The sequence below is a fragment of the Lonchura striata genome, chromosome 1, assembly GCF_046129695.1.
Source record: "Lonchura striata isolate bLonStr1 chromosome 1, bLonStr1.mat, whole genome shotgun sequence".
Classification (NCBI taxonomy): domain Eukaryota; kingdom Metazoa; phylum Chordata; class Aves; order Passeriformes; family Estrildidae; genus Lonchura; species Lonchura striata.
This window is the reverse complement of record NC_134603.1, coordinates 107,586,609-107,605,060: the sequence shown is the minus strand read 5'-3', so window position 1 is coordinate 107,605,060 and position 18,452 is coordinate 107,586,609. Positions and strand designations below refer to the sequence as shown.

At 38.6% G+C, this 18,452-nt stretch overlaps 1 protein-coding gene across 4 annotated transcripts in view; it reads left to right on the top strand.

Moving 5' to 3' along the window:
* The window catches only part of EZH2 (enhancer of zeste 2 polycomb repressive complex 2 subunit), a 49,519-nt gene that overhangs the window by 29,225 nt on the left and 1,842 nt on the right, over positions 1–18,452 (top strand). For all 4 annotated transcript variants that reach the window (XM_077786395.1, XM_077786400.1, XM_021546265.2 and 1 more), the window contains exons 8-17: positions 132–295; positions 6,794–6,885; positions 7,814–8,054; positions 8,468–8,637; positions 9,017–9,111; positions 14,770–14,810; positions 15,876–16,001; positions 16,350–16,528; positions 17,373–17,468; positions 18,091–18,172. In XM_077786395.1, coding sequence (XP_077642521.1) covers positions 132–295; positions 6,794–6,885; positions 7,814–8,054; positions 8,468–8,637; positions 9,017–9,111; positions 14,770–14,810; positions 15,876–16,001; positions 16,350–16,528; positions 17,373–17,468; positions 18,091–18,172 — 1,286 coding nt within the window. The remainder of the gene's footprint in view (positions 1–131; positions 296–6,793; positions 6,886–7,813; positions 8,055–8,467; positions 8,638–9,016; positions 9,112–14,769; positions 14,811–15,875; positions 16,002–16,349; positions 16,529–17,372; positions 17,469–18,090; positions 18,173–18,452) is intronic.

The following is an 18,452-nucleotide window of genomic DNA, read 5'->3' as shown; positions in this document are numbered from 1 at the left end:
AGCTGACACATATTAGGGTGTTTTTTAAGTTGTCATTGAGAATGCAGAGAGGTACTGGAATAAAAACCACTGGTATTTAGAAAAACACAAACTTGTATTCAGTAAATGACTTCTATTATTTTGCTTTGAAGATACAAAGAACTCACTGAGCAGCAGCTTCCTGGAGCTCTTCCTCCTGAGTGCACACCAAACATAGATGGACCAAATGCTAAATCAGTTCAGAGGGAGCAAAGCCTGCACTCCTTTCACACACTCTTCTGTAGACGCTGTTTTAAATATGATTGCTTCTTGCATCGTAAGTACAATTAAAGGGTTCTCATAAATGTCTTGGTTTTTTTTTTTTTTTGTAAGTCAGGAGACTTGAAAGTACCATAAGATCCAATGCAAAAGGAAGGAAAGAGAAGAAAAAATCAGAAATATCTCTAAAGTTTATAAAAACAGCTTGTACATGTTGACATTATTTTGCAGCGGAAACTATACCTCAGAAAAATGTGTGGGTAGTTTGTTATTCTTTTTGCATTTGGGACTTGGTATAGAATTCCTGACTTGGACCAATCTGCAACATCACTTCTCTTTTTATATAGTCTGCAAGAAAACAACGTTGTTTTCTTCTACTATTGTTTGTGTTACACTTTCTCAGTTTGTGCATGGAGAATGGGATGTATTTTTCCATAAAAAATCCTGGTTATTCATCAGACTTGCTTCATTTTCCACTAGGGAGAATGAACACTTATGAACAGTTTTCTCTTTTATTCTGCTATGTCACTTTCTAGCCACATTAGTTGTACTAGGTTATTTGAAGAATTGTTTCAGAGAGTTGAATTTCAGAAATTGTGATGTCCTTTCCCCTGAACTGCTTTCATGTTGCCCCATTGTTTTGGGCCAACAAGCTGACAAGAGCTTAGCAGTGATGTGGGCTTTCACTTGCAGAATGTGAAGAGATTCTGAAGTGCTACTTCAGACAATTGTTCTGGACAGCGAGTTGAATGTAAAGGGGAAACTAACAGCCAAATATGAAGTGGTTTTAACTCGTACCAGTATCCTGTGATGCCCTCTATACCAAATTAATTTTCGCTTTTGACTTAGCTGTTCATTTGCATGTTCCACTGTGAGTGTGCATGCATGTTCATTTGGGAATCCTTGTGCTTTGTCAGCAGCTCCTCATCCAGCACACATGCAATCTGCCTGTGTTTGTACTCCACACTGAAGGCTTTGCACAGTGCTGCTGATTTTTCATATCCCTTGATTGCCTTTCAGTTTGAGGAGGAATTGGAGTTGTTCTCAGATGGTGGGGAGGGGGGAAGCTTTTCATGTTCCTTGTTCCTTTAGTACTTGAAATTTTGGAGTTAGGTCTGTTAGTTTCACTTTCTCCTTATATTCTGTTGGCAGGTCTTGCTAGAAAATGCAAAATAAAAAATAAAAGGAAGCTGTTACTTCTGCATAATGTTCAAGCACAGTAAGTTTCTGGAGTAAGCTGTTGCCTTGACCAGCCAGCTTCAACACAATGTGTTCTGTGAAGCTGTAGGTTTTGTGGTGTCTTAGTTGCCTGGACACTCATTCCAAGAAGTGCTTTGTACAGCCCTACTCTGTAGGACAGGGAAGTGAAGCTGTATGCTGATTGTTGGCAATCTGTTTGTCTTGCAGGGGTTTTAGGAGTTCTTGACACTCTCAATAGTCTAGCAGAGAGATTGGGTGCCGATTTAGATTAAGTCAACAAAAAAGCATTGTCTGGACATAGTGAGGACAGGCTTACTCTAATAGCACTTCTGAAGACTGGAGATATTTCTGCTGCAGTTATTTTAGGCATTTTTCTCAATGATTTTCTAAACTTTTAGTTTTTCGGTGGAGATGGTTGCTCCTCTAAAATGCACATATTTCACTACTGTTTCATTAATGTATGTAGATTTGTCTTTCATGGTCATTTTTGCAGACTGATAGAAGTGCAACTGAAAGATTTTGCTGGCTACCTGTTGGGTACCTGCTACTTTACCAGACCACAGTTTTGAGGCACAAATTCTGAGAGACTTTTTATAAAAGTGCTATGAAGGATTCACAGTCTTGGACCTTTTGTCATGTTCCTGGGTGCCAGGTTCAGTCCATGAGAATGTCCAGAGCTATGTCACTACTTGAAGGACCTCAGTTCTCATACCAGCAGCATCCTTTAAGCCAAAAGCATTTTGCCTCCTTTCTGTGTGTTCATAATCTTGAGATAAAAGATGATGTATTTATACTAAAAGATTGCCTAAATTCTTGTTGCTGGTGACTTTTGATATGTCCCTTAAGCAAGCTGGTGTTCTTTCCAAAGTGGTGTATGTCCAAGGCTTTATTTAAACTGCCTCATACTTAAAAGTGCCCAAACTGTAAATCACCCCTTCAGGATTTCAGGGCCATGACAGAAAGAGGGATGCATAGCACTTCCACTGTGGAAGCATTCAGGACTTACCTCTGTGTCAGATGGAGGGTGAAATGGCTGGTTATGACAGTGCTCTTTGTGACAGCCTATGCAGCACATTCATTGTCATTGATGATAATGTATTTAGTATGTAATCTCTGCAAAGAGATCTCTTGACCTTCACTGTGTGGGCTCAACACTGGATCCTGAATGTAGTAAACTGATGCTTCAATTGCCACTCCCTGAAAACATACCCAAATTCCACTGCAACAATGACTGCTCGCTGCTTTGGATGCATTGCTTCCTTTTCTTTTTGTCTGTAAGGAAAGAGGGTTGTTTTCTGTCTGCGTGTCTGTCTGTCTGCGTGTCTGTCTAGAGCACGGAATTTTTTTGTTAAAAACTGAGAGAGTCAGTTGTTTGGCCTCTTTGTTTTCTGTGAAATCTTAAGACTGTTGGTCAAAATTCACCCGGCTCATGGCTTGGAATAAGTAACTCATCAAAAAAAAAAGAAAAAGCTTTGGTTATTGGAAGTCTGCAGTAGCAATTTTCAGTGTCTCTGCAACAATTTAACAATTTAACTTCTATTACATTTCTACAGTTGCCTCTATATTCTGTTTCATGCACTTGTCAAGTGCTGTGGGATGATGACATTTTTGATGAATTACTTTGCTAATGTAGTGGGCTACAGTGATCACATTGGTGCTTTGAAAGGTGTAAATCTCTGGAGAAGGCATAGAGAACAAAAAAAAATACAGGAATTCTCTTAGGTCTCGTTTTGCTTTTTGTATTTCCTTCCCTTAGATTCCATTTTTAATTAATTTTTGTTAAGATTAGTTAACAATTAGTTATTTTGTAGAGTTTCCAATCTTTGTTCTAGAACATTTGAATTAAATATAGGAAAAGTTATCATTAGATTTTCAACGTGTCAAGTCCCCTTGACGACCTGGCGATCCCTTTATGTGCAGGTGATGACATAACTGAAAAAACTTGTGTACCGACTTCATTTGCTGACAGCAAGGAATTATGCCTAAATGTCTGGACTAACAAAGAATTTAGAAGAAGGAAAAATATCAGGTAGGGAGAATTTCCCAAATAGCTTGACTATGAAGCAAATGTACATTTCAGGCTAAACCGTTGCCTGTGTACTTTCACATTATTGAAAATGAGAGTTGAGCCCATTGGGGATGAGACAGATAATACATTTGGAGACAGAAAACATGCTCAGGGACACTATTTTAGAATGATTTCTCTTAAGGAAATCATTAAAGAAATACAGACTTTAGATGTTTAGGAAATTTACAAAGTTTTCTGTGATTTTTTTTTTTTGAAAAAAGATTACTACTGATATTTTAAAATTTCATAATACAGTTATACAAATAGTTTTATTTTTATCCTGGGTCATTTCTTTATAACAAGCCTCCCCAAAAAATATCTTGCAATAGAGGTGGTAGGTTTTGACTGTAGTTGTCTTTACTGTACCATGTTGGGTGTTTTTTAAATACTTGAACACAAGATGATCCTAATTTTAGGTATCAGATGTAGCCTATTTTTGAGGTCTCATGAGTTTAAAAATAGCAAATGTTGGTTTGTTTCATTATATTACAAATTAATTTCTTCATTTTCTAAAGAAAAGGTTTTTTTTTAAACACTCATTTTAGAACCTTGCACAAATGAATTTGTGAGAGAAATAATTGCATCTGCAAGTGACATGTAAAAGAATAGTTTTGATTTCTGTACATTGCAGCAGGCTGGTATAGATCATGGCTTGCAAATTTTTAGTGGTGTTTTGCATTGCTGAAAATTATTTTCCTTGTGGTATGAAGAGAAGGTAAAACAGTTAAGTGGAAAAAAGCCTTGAAGGAAATGGTATACTGTGCAAATTTGAAGATGCAATGTTGAAAAACATGGGAATTTCCCCCTCCCCGCCCCCCCCAACACTTTTGGGTAAAGGACTTCCATCATTTCATTGTTTCTTAAAAGATGGAAAAAGGTGAAATAACTTGGCATTAAATAGCATTGTTTCCTTTTTATTGGAACAAAATGCAACATATTTTACTTACAGAATATATGAGCACTTGAAGGATATCTGAAACATGCAAAGTGGCGTAGCAATGAAAGCTTTTAACTGGAATCTGAGGGAAGAAAGAGCACTAATGGCAACAATATACATAAATTGCATTCCTATACTTATAAATAATTTTTATATATCTATATGCCCTTATATAGCAAATGAAAGCTTTTTTATGTTTCCAGATCTTTAAAAATACAGCATATTTGTCTGTAGAAAGGGATGTAATATTTACTTATTATTGCTTATACTTTGTTAATACCATTTTAAGAAAGCTTTGGAAGAGTACATTGATCTCCTGGGGGGTTCCCATGTGCTGCTATCATTAATACAGGCACAGTATTGTAGACTTTATTATTTCATTTTTCAACTCACCCTCCTTTATGAGAGGGAAACATGAAGTGTTTCCAAGGTTCCAAGATGGAACCCTCCCAAAACAGGTGCCAAAACAGGTGTTTGCAGAGCTATGCTGCAAGCCAGACCACTGAAATGAAGTTTGTTTTTAAAAGCCTTGCCTGGGAAGATATGAGCTCTGCCCACATGCTTTAACTGGGAAGGAAGTGCATTTAAAAAGTTGGGTCTTTAAAGCACAGAGACATTGAGAGAAGTCTTGAGCATGATCTGGAAATAAAATTAATAGGAAATGGCTTAATGAAGGAGATGTGTGAAGTGTTGGTGTGGAACAGCCCTTTTAGATTATTATGGGTAGGAGGGGAGGGATTTCTTCTTTAATTTTGAACATATTGGCAATTTTCTATTCACTGAATTCTTATAAACATCACTGTAAGTTACAGTTACCCAACTGCAGCTGCAGTGAAACTGCAGCATAAGTGCTTCTGCATAGTTTGGAAATTGCACATTTTAAGTTGAGCATATTTCCTGGGCCTTCATGGAGCATTAGCAAACAGACAGGTAGCACTGGGTACTCTCTTCTTTTTAAAATTTCAGTCCATTCTTCATTTTTGTTCCTTGCAGTTCTGTATGCCACTGTTTACAGATTTAGAGGGGAAAAAGTATTTATTGATATCTCTCAAAAAACAAAGTATTTTTTCCTTGAGCACAGATGAGTTGTTTTTAAAAAGACAATTGCAGAAAGCTAATGATAGTATCTCAAAAAGCTCATACATTCATGCTCCCACATTATATTAGGAATTTTGGTGAGAGTCTAGTAGCAGGTTTTCCAGGCTTCAGAAAAGCTCTGTGAGGGATAGTCTCTGTAAGACTTCAAGAAAACTGTGAAAAGTCAGTTTCCCTGAAAACACCCTGCTAGGATACAGGAATTGCCCAGGAGGAGAGCTGGCTCTGGCAAAGAGAGTGGGTAGGAAACTCGGCTCTCCTGTTATCAAGGAGCTCGTGTTGCATGTGTAACATACCCAGTTCTGCTCCTTTCTGAGTCACTGCTCTGCAGCTTTCACAGAGCTGTACAGAGTCCCTCAGATACAGGACCAGAACTTCTCCAAGGTGCAGACTTGGCTCACTTATCCAGAGTGACTGTGCAATGCTAACTTGTTTTTACCCTGCAGCTGGGAACTGAATTCTTAGATCCTGTCAGCTTAGCTGGAGTGCTGATAAACTAATAGAGCAAAAATGCTTATGTGTCCTTCTCACCGATGAAAATGTAAAGTGGGTCCTATTACCTTTCCAAAGTGTGTATGGGGTTGGATTTTTTGGCAAGATAGAAATTTAACAACTGAACCTTACACATTGAAAAGGTGATCATTAATAGGAGAGGCCCTGAGTAATTCTGTTTAACATGACAACAAAGCATAAAGTCTGTTCTTTTGTTGGAAATGGAGATGTACGAAATCTTCCTTGATACATAAAACAAATGTAGTGATTTTCTTTGTTGATGTAAATGGGCATAATGGCTTTCAAGTGGAAGAGGATAGGTTTATGTTTCATATAAGGAACATTATGTTTGATGTCTTCACTATGAGGGAAGTGAGACATTGGAACTGGTTGCCCAGAGAAGCTGTGGTTACCTCATTCCTGACAATGTTCAAGGCCAGGCTAGATGGGGTTTAATCAGCCTGGTCTAGTGGAAGATGTCCCTGCCCATGGCAGAGAGGAGTTGATTTTTAAGTCCCTTCCAATTCAAACCATTCCATGATATGTGAAACTTACCTATGTGCTTTCTCTTTATTTAAGTGGTAAGTCATATGTCACTACATGGGGTTTATTTTATTATTTATTTATTTATTCATTTCATTTGTTAGTATTTTATTCTGTTTTAGTAAAGTCTTGGTAACCTTGTGTTTTGGGTACAGTTTGAGGTTACATATTCAATGTATTTTTATATGAAAACTTAAAAATGTGATGTTTTGATTCAACAGCATTCCATGCAACTCCCAATACTTATAAGCGAAAGAATACAGAAACAGCATTAGATAATAAGCCTTGTGGACCTCACTGTTATCAACATTTGGTAAGATAATTTTATATGTCACAAATCACCGAGTGCTGGCTGCAGTATAGCAGGATACTTAACTAAGGGCATACTGGATCTAGGATAGTACATCTGCTTGTGGGTCATTTGCAGTCAAGTATGTTACCATCAGCTGCTGCAAGAAAAAATGTTTAACTTTCAATCATCTTAAGTAGGAATATTGTGGATGTAGCCTGAGATATTTGTAGGGAAGAAATACTACTATCACCTAATAATGGTGTTGCTGCTATTCTGTCCAATCTGTCAAGGAACTGCAGACTTTGCTCTCTTGTAAATTATATCACAACTAAAAATTATAAAGGTTTTTTAGTTTGCCAAGGGTTGCTTCCATCTGGGACTTGTGCTCTTAAGAAGCAATAGGGTGGAAATTAATAAGGTGAAATCTTGAGTGCTATAATTTCAAATCTCTCTCATAATTCTCCTATATTTTTTAGTATGAGAAACTATGCAATTTTCCCATCTGAAAACTTGCTACACTATATCATACCCCTTTCCACTAGAAAACAAGTTACCAATGCTTGCATTTAAAAAAATGCAGAACACATATTGTATAAGTGATGTATGCAAGAAAAGTTCTTGTATTTTTATGGGTGTTCTCTGTGGGAAATTCTAATTTTTTTCTATCATCAGGGGAAATAGAAATTTACTACTGAATTATTTTTCACTTGGCAGCCAAAGTAGGTGAACCGAAGTACTGACATGAATACTTTGTAAGTGTAGATTTTTTTCATGGTAGCATCAAAAGTACTTGTGTTCACGTTTGGAGTGCCTTTAATTGGAACTTTGGTGCACACAATAATTTTGAACAACAGTGGGAAGTTACTCAGGAGGCAAGCAGAAGATGTTCTCCCACAAGTGGAACCACGCCTCGGCAGGTGTGCTGTAAATGGTGATGTTTTGTGTTCAGGAAGGCGCGAAGGAGTTCGCGGCCGCCCTGACGGCGGAGCGCATCAAGACCCCGCCCAAGCGCCCCGGTGGCCGCCGGAGGGGCCGGCTCCCCAACAACACCAGCAGGCCCAGCACGCCCACCATCAACGTTCTGGAGTCCAAGGACACGGACAGCGATCGAGAGGCCGGCACGGAAACCGGCGGGGAAAACAACGATAAGGAGGAAGAAGAAAAGAAAGACGAAACATCCAGTTCCTCTGGTAAGGCTGGTCGGTGCTGCTTATTCCATGAGCTTGAGAGGATGGAACAAAACCAAAACCACAAAAAAACCAACGCAACAAAACCAACAGAAAGCCAAAACATGTTGAGGCGTACAATCCTTGAAAATGTGTGTTTAGAATGCATAGAACTGAGTGAAGAGACAGAATAATAGTATGAATTTAATCAAACTGTAAGAGAATGTCTGTATTGTCTCAGTTTATGTGTAGGTCATTAATTTAAGTAGCTACTGTTAGCTTCTGTAAGAGGCATGTGAAAAGTGCTTGTTTTTTCTGGCACTTAGGAAACTGCAACAAAAAACCTGGGTTTTTTTTTAACTGCAGTTAATGATTTGAAATTGTGAAGGGTAATGTAAATTTTAATATGTAGTCTTACTCTCAAATATTTATTATAGAAGCAAATTCTAGGTGTCAAACACCAATAAAAATGAAGCCAAATATTGAGCCTCCAGAGAACGTGGAATGGAGTGGTGCAGAAGCTTCAATGTTTAGAGTTCTTATTGGCACCTACTATGACAACTTTTGTGCAATTGCCAGACTGATTGGGACCAAAACGTGCAGACAGGTAAGAAGGGAAGCTACTTGCTAAGAGTCATAGTGATTTACTTTTAAAGCTAAAGTATACAAATACCAGTATTGATTACTAAAAGGGAAAAGTAATTAATTTTCTTGGTTTTCCCAAGAATGCTATGGTCCAGAATTCATACCACAAATACATAAAAGTTAGTTTTAAAATTGTTTTTAAGTTAAATTTACAGGAGGTTTAAATTAGAGTATCACTTCTTAAATGACAAAAATAATCAACTTTAAATATATTGAAAAGAGACTATGACTGGATATAATCTGTAAGTTGTTGGTTGGAGGAAATCATACTAACTTAGAATATGAGCAACTTTGTACTAGTGAGAGATTTATCGTGGATGTGTTATGGTATCTCTTGTTAGGTGTATGAGTTTAGAGTAAAGGAATCTAGTATTATTGCACCAGTCCCTGCTGAAGATGTTGATACTCCTCCCAGAAAGAAGAAAAGGAAACACAGGTAAATCTGTTACTAAATACCCTTAGCATAACAATAAATTGGAGATACAGGGGATCAGAACAGAAAATGTTTTGGAGGAAAAGTTGTGCAGTTCTTCTTTTGCTTCCAAAACCAAAAGTTGCAGCAATTAAAAAAAAAAAAGTTGTATTAGTTTTAGACAAAATCTTACTGCATTGGCAACTATAGCCTTCCTCTTTTCTTTCCCTTTGCTTTCTTTTTAAGCTCTTTAACAGCCAGGTTCCTGTAGGTGTATTGATGCAAGTAATCAAAACTCTGTTTAGATTAGAAATCACCTATGCGTCTTGTTGCAACATTCAAGATAGTGTGGTATAATTATTTTTTACAGCAATAAACATTAAATTCAGAAGTGTTTCAATAGGATTGAATAATGATTATATGGTATTTTAAAATTAAAGCTTATGTTTTTTTAATGATAAGGTGTATTCTAGCAAGCTTCAGATAGCAAGCAAGTAGGATTGCCTTTTTTTGTAGGAGAAACTATCCCTTTGTAGCACCCCAGTTGCATTAGCACCTAGAACACCAACTTAAGAACCAGGTTAACGAGTTGTTATTTGAAGTGAAGCTGCAGTGAAGAACAGAATTATGCTTTTCTGGAGCCACAACGATTATTTGACACAATTTCTGTTGAAATTGCAAAGCTTGGTGGCTACTGTCTGTCAGTGAAATGCATTTTTCTTTGAGACTTCTGAGGTTTGGAGAATACAGCTCTACACTGATTATTTTTATTCTGAGAGATAAGAACATAGGAGATTAAAAGCTGACTGAAAATTAGCAAAACCGTTTCTTTAGCAAGCAATAAGTACACTTTTCCCCATATAAATTCCTATTTCTCCCTTTAGCTTCCCTTATTTTCCCTCAAGTTTATCCTTCCAGTTCTCCTCCCATCAATTCTTCTTGCTTCTGTCTTAGCTTGTCTATTTATTATTTCCAGGCCTAGTGAAATTCCTGAACTGGTTCAAAGATCCTGTTGACTTGGAGTAGAGTATTTTTGCTTTGTAGCAAAATGTAGAGGCAGGCAACGTGAGCTGGGAAAAGATTGAGCATCTGGAAAAGATTTTGTTCTCAGCAAAAGCTATTGATTTTAATGCTCTTGGCACAGTTTTCAAGTGTTTGGGCATTTGGTGGGCTTGGCTGTTTAAATTTAGATTATTAGCCACGGTGCAAGTTTGGAATATGTAGCTGAGAATTAGCTTGCTGTCAGATTCACACAAATTGCTGTAAAAATGGTGCCACTACATCTATTTAAAAGAGCAGCTAAAAGGCTCAAACGTATTTTTGCTGCTGAAATGGATTGTACGATTACCAGACTGACATTGTTTTGGAGGACTCATCAGACTTTTTTTCATTTAGGAGGTTTGTTTTTTTTTTCCCCCCAAGTAAATGAAAGCACACTCCATTGCATGGGGTTTCTTGACTTCATTTGTTTTTTTATTAGCTGCCAATATAAAAACTTTTTTGGTAGTGATTTAGTTTTGAAATGCCCTTTACTTCTTTAAACTCTCATTGAAGGAAGGAGATAATTTTACAAATATAATGTCCCAGAATATGTGTCAATCAAGCTGTTTCCGTTCTTCTGTGGCAGTAGCCTTTTTAAAAAGGAAAGCAGTTTAGCCTGCCTATATCCTGCTGTAATTTGAGCACTCTGAAGATCTCCCACAGCCAGCAATCTGGAAATCTTCCTCTGTTTCTTACCTTTCTTTTAGTTGAGTTTACTCACTCTTAGAGTAAATCCAGTCTTGGAGCTAGGAAGGCCCTTCCTTTCCTTTTGCCCTTTTCTATTGCAGGACTCTTACCTGTCTGCATGTTTTCCATGTGTGTGTGTGTGGCTTTGAGCTAAAGCAGCATCACTAGAGAGAAAAGCTGCAGCAAAAGGCTGCTTTTGCTGGCTTCTTGTGATTTGAGAGCAGATAAAGTCTTTTCTTGCAAGACTTTGCCTATTTCCCATATCATCTTGGTGCCCTATGGGTGTACTGAGCTGGCAAGACTGCACCCCTCTTGGATAATGAAATGTCTTGTCTCCCTCCTTCCTGTGTCAATTTTGTTAAGATAGCTGTAATAAAGCTGACCAGTGGAAGAAGACAGCTTCTAATATAGTTGCTTTTTGGAGAACCAGTGTCAGAGCCTGGCCTGTGTATCAGATTAACCTGTTATTTTGAGAAAACTCTGCCTTGATGAGAAGTGAGTACTTTGCATAGAAGCCAGTAAAAAATCTTAATGAAGAAAGAATTCTGAAAAGCAGGAGTGTATGCTGGAGAGAGAGTGTACTTCAGTACTGTACATTCTTTCATGTGTTTTTTTTCTTCCATTGCTAGGAGCTGAGTTGAATTTGCTTTAACTAATTAGCACTCCTTCCTCTATTTTGGTACTGGTTTTAAGGCCATCTAAAGCTGCTTCTTTATTTTGATTTTCTTCTTCTCCCTCATCCCCTATTCAGAGGCCACTTAGCAATTTTATTTGAAAATATATTATTTTTCCCCCTCCCTTTCTTATTTTCCTCCTGTACCTACCTTCTGCTGGACTGCTGTTCACTGCATGTGTTTGAATAGCTTATGTAGTTCTGCCAAGAGTTCAGGATGCCTTTTTGTATGGATTTAAAGTCTCACTGTTATCAGGCAAAAGTGCAGCTGAGGCATTTGCACAGATGAGATGTGCTACCTGGTTGGAAGGCTGAGTCTTGGAGTGGTGGGGAGGCTGTGGATAAGATGATCTGGGAGACTGAAGTCTTTGAGTGATGCCAGAAAATCAAACACTGCAAAAACTCAACTACATATCTGACATAATTTACATGTATTTTGAATTTTTAGTGCTCTTTCTGATAGCAGAGTATCCTTGTGCAAAACAAGAAATGCTGGAGCAGTTTCTTCCAAAGAGTGTTTTTAGTGCCAGGTTGGCTGACACTGCTGCTGCCTAAAATCACTGGCAAAGTTTAGAAGTCTAGTAGGTCGTTAGGAGAGAAGAACAATATCTTTGACAACTGCTATTGTGATGCTTCTGGAAACACTTGTTTTCTAAGTTGCCTGTCCTGCAACCAGATGCACAAATCCACCAGCTTGCTTGGAAACTTGCTATGCAGTTTCCAGTCGGCTTTTTATAATGAAGCTTCAAGTTGCTTTCTCAACTTCATCTTTTCCTTGCCTTTGTTTCCTGCTGCATGGGACCAAGTCTTGCCTTTTGCTTCTGTTTGAGATGGCAGATTTATATAGGGCAGATACAAAAATGACTCTGCCTTTAGTATGGTGCTTGCTCAGGCTCCAGCTTTGTGCATTAACCAGAAGAACTTGCATGTTTTGTGGCAGTTTTTGGAAGTTACAAGGCAGTGAAGTACTATTGGATTGTGCCAGTCAAAACTCCTGTCGAGTTGGTCAGTGTTGGCAGCCTGATTCCTGTTGCCTTGTCATTCCCCACAGTTCTGCTGCCACTGTGTGTCTCCAGCCCCCTCTCCCTCCTGTGGCACCAGTCTCTCCAGAAGAGGGGCAGAGCAGATGGATGCCTTTCCCATTATGACCACCACCTGTAGTTTTCCTTCTGCTTTGACTTGTTACGATTAATGCTTTGTTGATGTGTATGCACATTTGTGTGCATTTAAAGTATTAGGATAGTGCTTACCTTAGGAGAAAAAGTGAAGCTAATTGCTAATGAAAGAGTATTTTAAGAAGTCTGGCCACAGAATGCTTTTAAGGGTTTGCTGTGCTAGTAGGTTCTTATTATCTTGGGGTGACAGACAAGTTTCTGTGAAAGACTTGTTCAAAAATATGGTATGTTACATTTTCCAAACACTAGGTAGACAAGAAAGAAAGTAGTTTGGTGTGCATTAGAGCAATTTAAGTCAAAATTGCACTCCTTTCAGGCATGTGGGAAGTGTCTTCTTGCAGAGTCAGTGTCTCATAATTCATAAATATATGTTGGTAGCCTTTTCTTCTAGAGTGAATCACTTTTAATAGGAATGTCATCTATTTATTACAGTACTCTGTGATGCTGGGCTTCTTCCTTCCTCTTAGTCTTAGTTACTTGCACAAATCTGCTTTTGTGGGTTTCTAACTTGTATGGGCTCCTTCAGTGCTTGTTAGAAAATTGGTTGCTGAGTTAAATCTCACAGTTAGGCTGTAGAAGGGCAATTTTATAGAGAATCTTATTTATCTGAAGCTGTTGGAGGGTGCTGCACACCATTTGGTTGAAGTAAAAGCTGCTATGCTTTTATGAAAGAAGTAGCAGTGAAAAAGTCCCATTTAAGTAGTTACAGTGGGAGAATTTTTTTCAGAGTGCAAACTTCTGAGGAGTGTTGCATTCAGTGAAAGGCAAAATAGCTTTTGTAGGTGTTTTGTGCTGGGGATCTTTTAGTACCTGTGCTCATGAGTGTTTTGGGCAGCTCAGTAAATCTGCAGGGAAAATGAGGTTGTTGATGCAGCTGGCAATGTATTTTTTGGCCAGGGAATGAAGCTTCTCCCATACTGTCTTCATGCTGTTACGTGATGTACTAAGGAAGTCCAAGAAGTATAAACTTTGAAAATCCTTAGTCTAATTTTTTTGTTATGTGTGTTCACTATATACAAGTGGTAACTAAAATGCATAGAATTGAAGAAAAAAAATAAAACAATTGATTTCTCCTTTAAGGCTACTGAAATTAAAAGTCTAGTTTTTCTTTTGGTACTAAATGTCCAGACAGATGTTTTTGCTTGATTGTTTCTGACACACTGTTTATGGAATAGCTGACATTCCCTGGCCAAAGAGTTTGCAATTTGAAATGGATACAAAATGAAGGGGTAAATGTAACTTGCAAGAACTTTCAAATATAGTGAATGCTAACCGAAAAGCATGTTACTCTTAAAAAAAAACCACAGCAAAGCCACAAACACAAATAATAAAATCCACCACACAACAAGAGCACCACTTCTGGCAAAGGGTATGCTTGGCTGAGTTACCTGAGAAAGGGGACACTGAAGGAAAAGTGTAAGGACGTCAGAGAAAGGGGTGTAGGCTTTGAAGCAGAATGGGAAAGGCTCAGTGCAGCACCACCAGCCAGGACAACTGGGGACAAGTGTCCAGCCAGAAGGAATACTGATGTCCCATCAGTGTGGCTGTGCCAGGCAGACACTGTCTCCTGTCAAGTACTTGGAGCTCCTCAGGTGAAGGGTGGGACCTGGCTGTGATCTGTAGGCAACAACCAGAGTGGTGCTGGTGCCGAGTCCTGTGAAGCAAACAGCTGTCCCATTTTGACCCCCTGTTTAGGAGGTGTGGCCCTCCAGATCTGCAGCTCCGTATCCTTCTTTCACTGCTGCTCCTGCCTGCCAGAAGCAGCTCCAGCAGCCTGCTCTTGGCAGGGTTTCCTTCAAGGGCATCTGAATTTAAGCATCTCTGTGCTGGGCTGGGTGGGGACTGCTCATCTGTGCAATCCTGGGACTAGAGGAATGGTGTGGGGAGCGGGAGGAGCAGCCTGCACAGCTCTGATCTTGTCAAGCCCTAGACTGGGACAGGGTGATTCTGCTGCAGCCCCTCTGACTCATGTGCAGTTAGCAGGTGTTCATGTCTCCAGAAACTTTCCCATCTTAAGTCAAGTGTGGGTGCAAGTGCAGCTGCCTTTCCCAGCCCACTGCAGGAGGAGTTCCTGTCAACCTTCTTGTTTGTTTTGTGTTTTTGCAGGTTGTGGGCTGCTCATTGCAGAAAGATACAGCTGAAAAAGGGTTAGCATCTTTCCATTCCATTTATGTCCTGAACTTTTAAGATTCTACTATTGCTTTTTTTTGTTTTGGTTGTTTGTGGGGGGGCCTGGTTATTTGTCTTTTTAATGTTAGGCCATTATGTATGTTCTGTGGGGAGCTAGAAATTTTAGGGGAATGAAAATTAAAAATGTAAACTCTCGCTTACACATATTTGTAGGGACAAAAGGTACTCTTTGGTTTACATATCTGGAAGAGCTCTGTATAATTCCATAAAAAGGAAAGAAGGCTGAGTTTACTATCTTTCCAGTATGGCTTCACTGAAGCACTGGTAAAAATGGTATAAAGGATAGGAGCTGCAGTAGAAGTTTTTTGGTTTTTTTTTTGTAAGCCAGCTTAATTTAGAAATAGTTCTCTCAAAAGTTATTGAGAATAGTTGGGACTTCTAGCAACATAAATAATTGATCAGTTTGTCTCTCTCATTTTTTGTTGCTGATTAACTTGAGCATTTTTACAAATTTACAAATTCATGCAAACCCAAAACAAGCTCAGGTGTATTAATAGCAAATATAATTTATATAGCACCAAATTCTCCTAGCTACTGTATAGGTAATGTTCTTGACTTGTCCCTGGTAGTTCCTTTCTTCCCTAGAAGCCTTCAGCATTGTCTGTACTGGAAAATTGACTTGGGAAAGCACAGTGGTATAGTAATAATAATAATGGGATTACATTGCCAGTGTTACCTGTTTCAAAGTTGACTGTTGTTCCACATTAAAAATTGCTTTCAGTATTTAAGCAAATTTACTATGCTGAATAATATCAGTGCTATTCCAAAACATGTTCAGACAGGAAATTACACCATTGTAGTTTCGTTTCTCAGTTTTCCACATAACACCTCACTAATGTTACAGTTCTGGTTTTGTGTCTTTTGGGTTTTTAACCCCACTTGTTGTGGGTTTGGGTTTTTTGTTCATATTTGGGCTTTCTTAGTTAAATGATTGAAAGGGAATTTCTGCCTTAGACTGAGAGGAACTGTATATTGTTTGTTTGCAACTTTCAACTTTACAAAATGTTGCTATTTTTATTCAGATGGGTCATCGAATCACGTTTACAACTATCAGCCATGTGATCACCCACGTCAGCCTTGTGATAGCTCATGTCCATGTGTAATTGCTCAAAACTTCTGTGAGAAGTTTTGTCAGTGCAGCTCAGAATGTAAGTAAAATATTTAAAACACTTAAAAGTTATCTATAAACTTCTCTCACTGTCTCTCACCATCTGTACAACCAGTCTGTCCATGCTGCAGGCAAGTTACAGGAGCAGCAAATTGTGTCCATCAGTGCGAGCATGTTCAGTTTAATTTGGCCCTTGTAACTGGCCATCGCATGAAATCAGAAAGCGCCTTCAGACCTAAAATTGAGTTATTCAAATACTCCTGAATGTCCTATGCAGATATCAGTGGCTGTGTTACAATATTCTGATATGCTATAATCTGCACAGTCTTAATTTTACACTGTATTTTTTCATACTTGCTGTTTTTCTTTTTCACCTGTTCCTTTGTAGGCCAAAATCGTTTTCCTGGGTGTCGCTGTAAAGCACAATGCAACACCAAGCAGTGTCCCTGTTACCTGGCTGTCCGTGAGTGTGATCCTGACCTCTGCCTGACTTGTGGAGCAGCTGACCACTGGGACAGCAAAAATGTTTCTTGCAAGAACTGCAGCATTCAGAGAGGATCCAAAAAAGTATGTCCGGTTATACAACTGCGTGTCTGCCTGGGTTTTGAGGTGTTCTTATATTTTCAAGCCAGAGAATGGAATTTCTTTGCCTTCATGCTGTCAAAGTGGAAAACAAAAAACCAAACAATACAGTAAGGAAAGAAGTTGCCACTTGTTAGCTTGCTCATGTGCTGCTGTTAAGTCTATCTACATTTTGTCACATACCAATTAGTGTTTTCTGTGCAGCACGGCAGCAGAATATCTCCTTTTCCCCATCAGGCTTTGCTTCTTAATTGCAAATAGGCTGCTGTTTTAAAGATCTCAGCAATCTCTCCCCAGATCAGCATATCCCAGAGTCTAGAAGCTGTTTCTTTCTTCAGTTGTTGATTCTAAGGTATAAACTTGTGTACAGTCTACTAAAGTTTTGAAAGCCTGTTCAGTTCTGGCAAATAAATCAATAAGCCAAAGTTTATTTCTACTCTGGAACATCTTCTCACAGAATAGTTGATTACTGAGCTAATGAGTAGTGGGCTTCTGTCTGCAAACCTTTTGAGGCTGAAATCTTTAGTAAATGATTTTTTATGTAACCTCCTCATTTCATGGTGTCTTGGGGTGATTAAACAAAAATTTTTAGTAGCTTTCAAACAGTTGGTCAATTTTCTTTTATACACATCTTCTGATCAACAAGCTGTAATTTTAGTGTGTGTCTGATCATTAGAAGACTCTCTGGATTTGTCTGCACTCCTGGAATCCCAACCTATACATTTCACTAAGTGATATGACTAAGTGATACAAAACAAAATGAAAGAAAAACCCTGAAGTCAAGTCTAAGCCAGATATATCAAAACTTCTTGTTTTTTCTATTCCACAGCACTTACTATTGGCACCTTCAGATGTGGCAGGCTGGGGAATTTTTATCAAAGATCCTGTACAGAAGAATGAATTCATCTCTGAATACTGTGGTGAGGTAAGATGGAGAAGACTGGATACGAGCTTAATTGGTATAGTTATGCATTGACAGGGACCGACCATGGGATGCCATTGTCTGTAACCTGGCATCACGTTCAGACAGAGCCATGTGGCTGACCAAGTGTCACAGGCTGCAACTGCTGTCACAGGCTCAGACCTCAGGAGCTACACAATTGGAATGTCACAAAAATTTTGGAACAGGTTCTTGTGAGAAGGAGAGGCTGGAATGTCCTTTTTATCTTAGATGGAATTTCAGTTCAGACATGCTTGGAATTTGGTGGCAAATTATTTAGTATAGTACTGAAAGTCAGTAGGAGCTTTCGCTAAGCTGTATTCTGTAGCAATAAAACCTGAGTCTGGTATGCAGTCCTGATTTTGAGAGGAGAAGCAATTCTTGCTTTTCTGCTCTGAAAGAGTTTATTTATGCTAAAAGCAAAGCATGGATGTTTGGCAAGTGCAGAATGCTTGCTGAAAACAACACTTTGTTTGGGAATACTTTGAATCAGAGAATAAAAAACTCCCACCTGTCTTTCAAAAGGCTGGGAGGGGTTGACATTAAGTTGCTGTGGTTACACAATGTAAAGAGTTCTTCTCTCTTTTACAAATGGTGTTTCTTTCAGATTATTTCTCAGGATGAGGCAGACAGAAGAGGAAAAGTGTACGACAAATACATGTGCAGCTTTCTGTTTAACTTGAATAATGGTATGTATGCACTAATTGCAACCCTTGGCAGTACAAGTAAAGTATGTATGCTTAGCATTTTGTTCAGCCCTGTTCTTCTACAGACAGCAGGTAACATCGAGCATTTTTTTCACACATCTTTCCCTATCAGTGTGTGGATTCATCCTGTTGATAGTTAGTCTTTGGGGTTTTTTCTCTAAATGTTCATCAGCTAGATGTAGTGATGGATCCTGTTGCACAAGCAACTGTACAAGAGGAGTAGAACTTCACAGAGTAAAATTATGTGCAGACATTAAGTAGA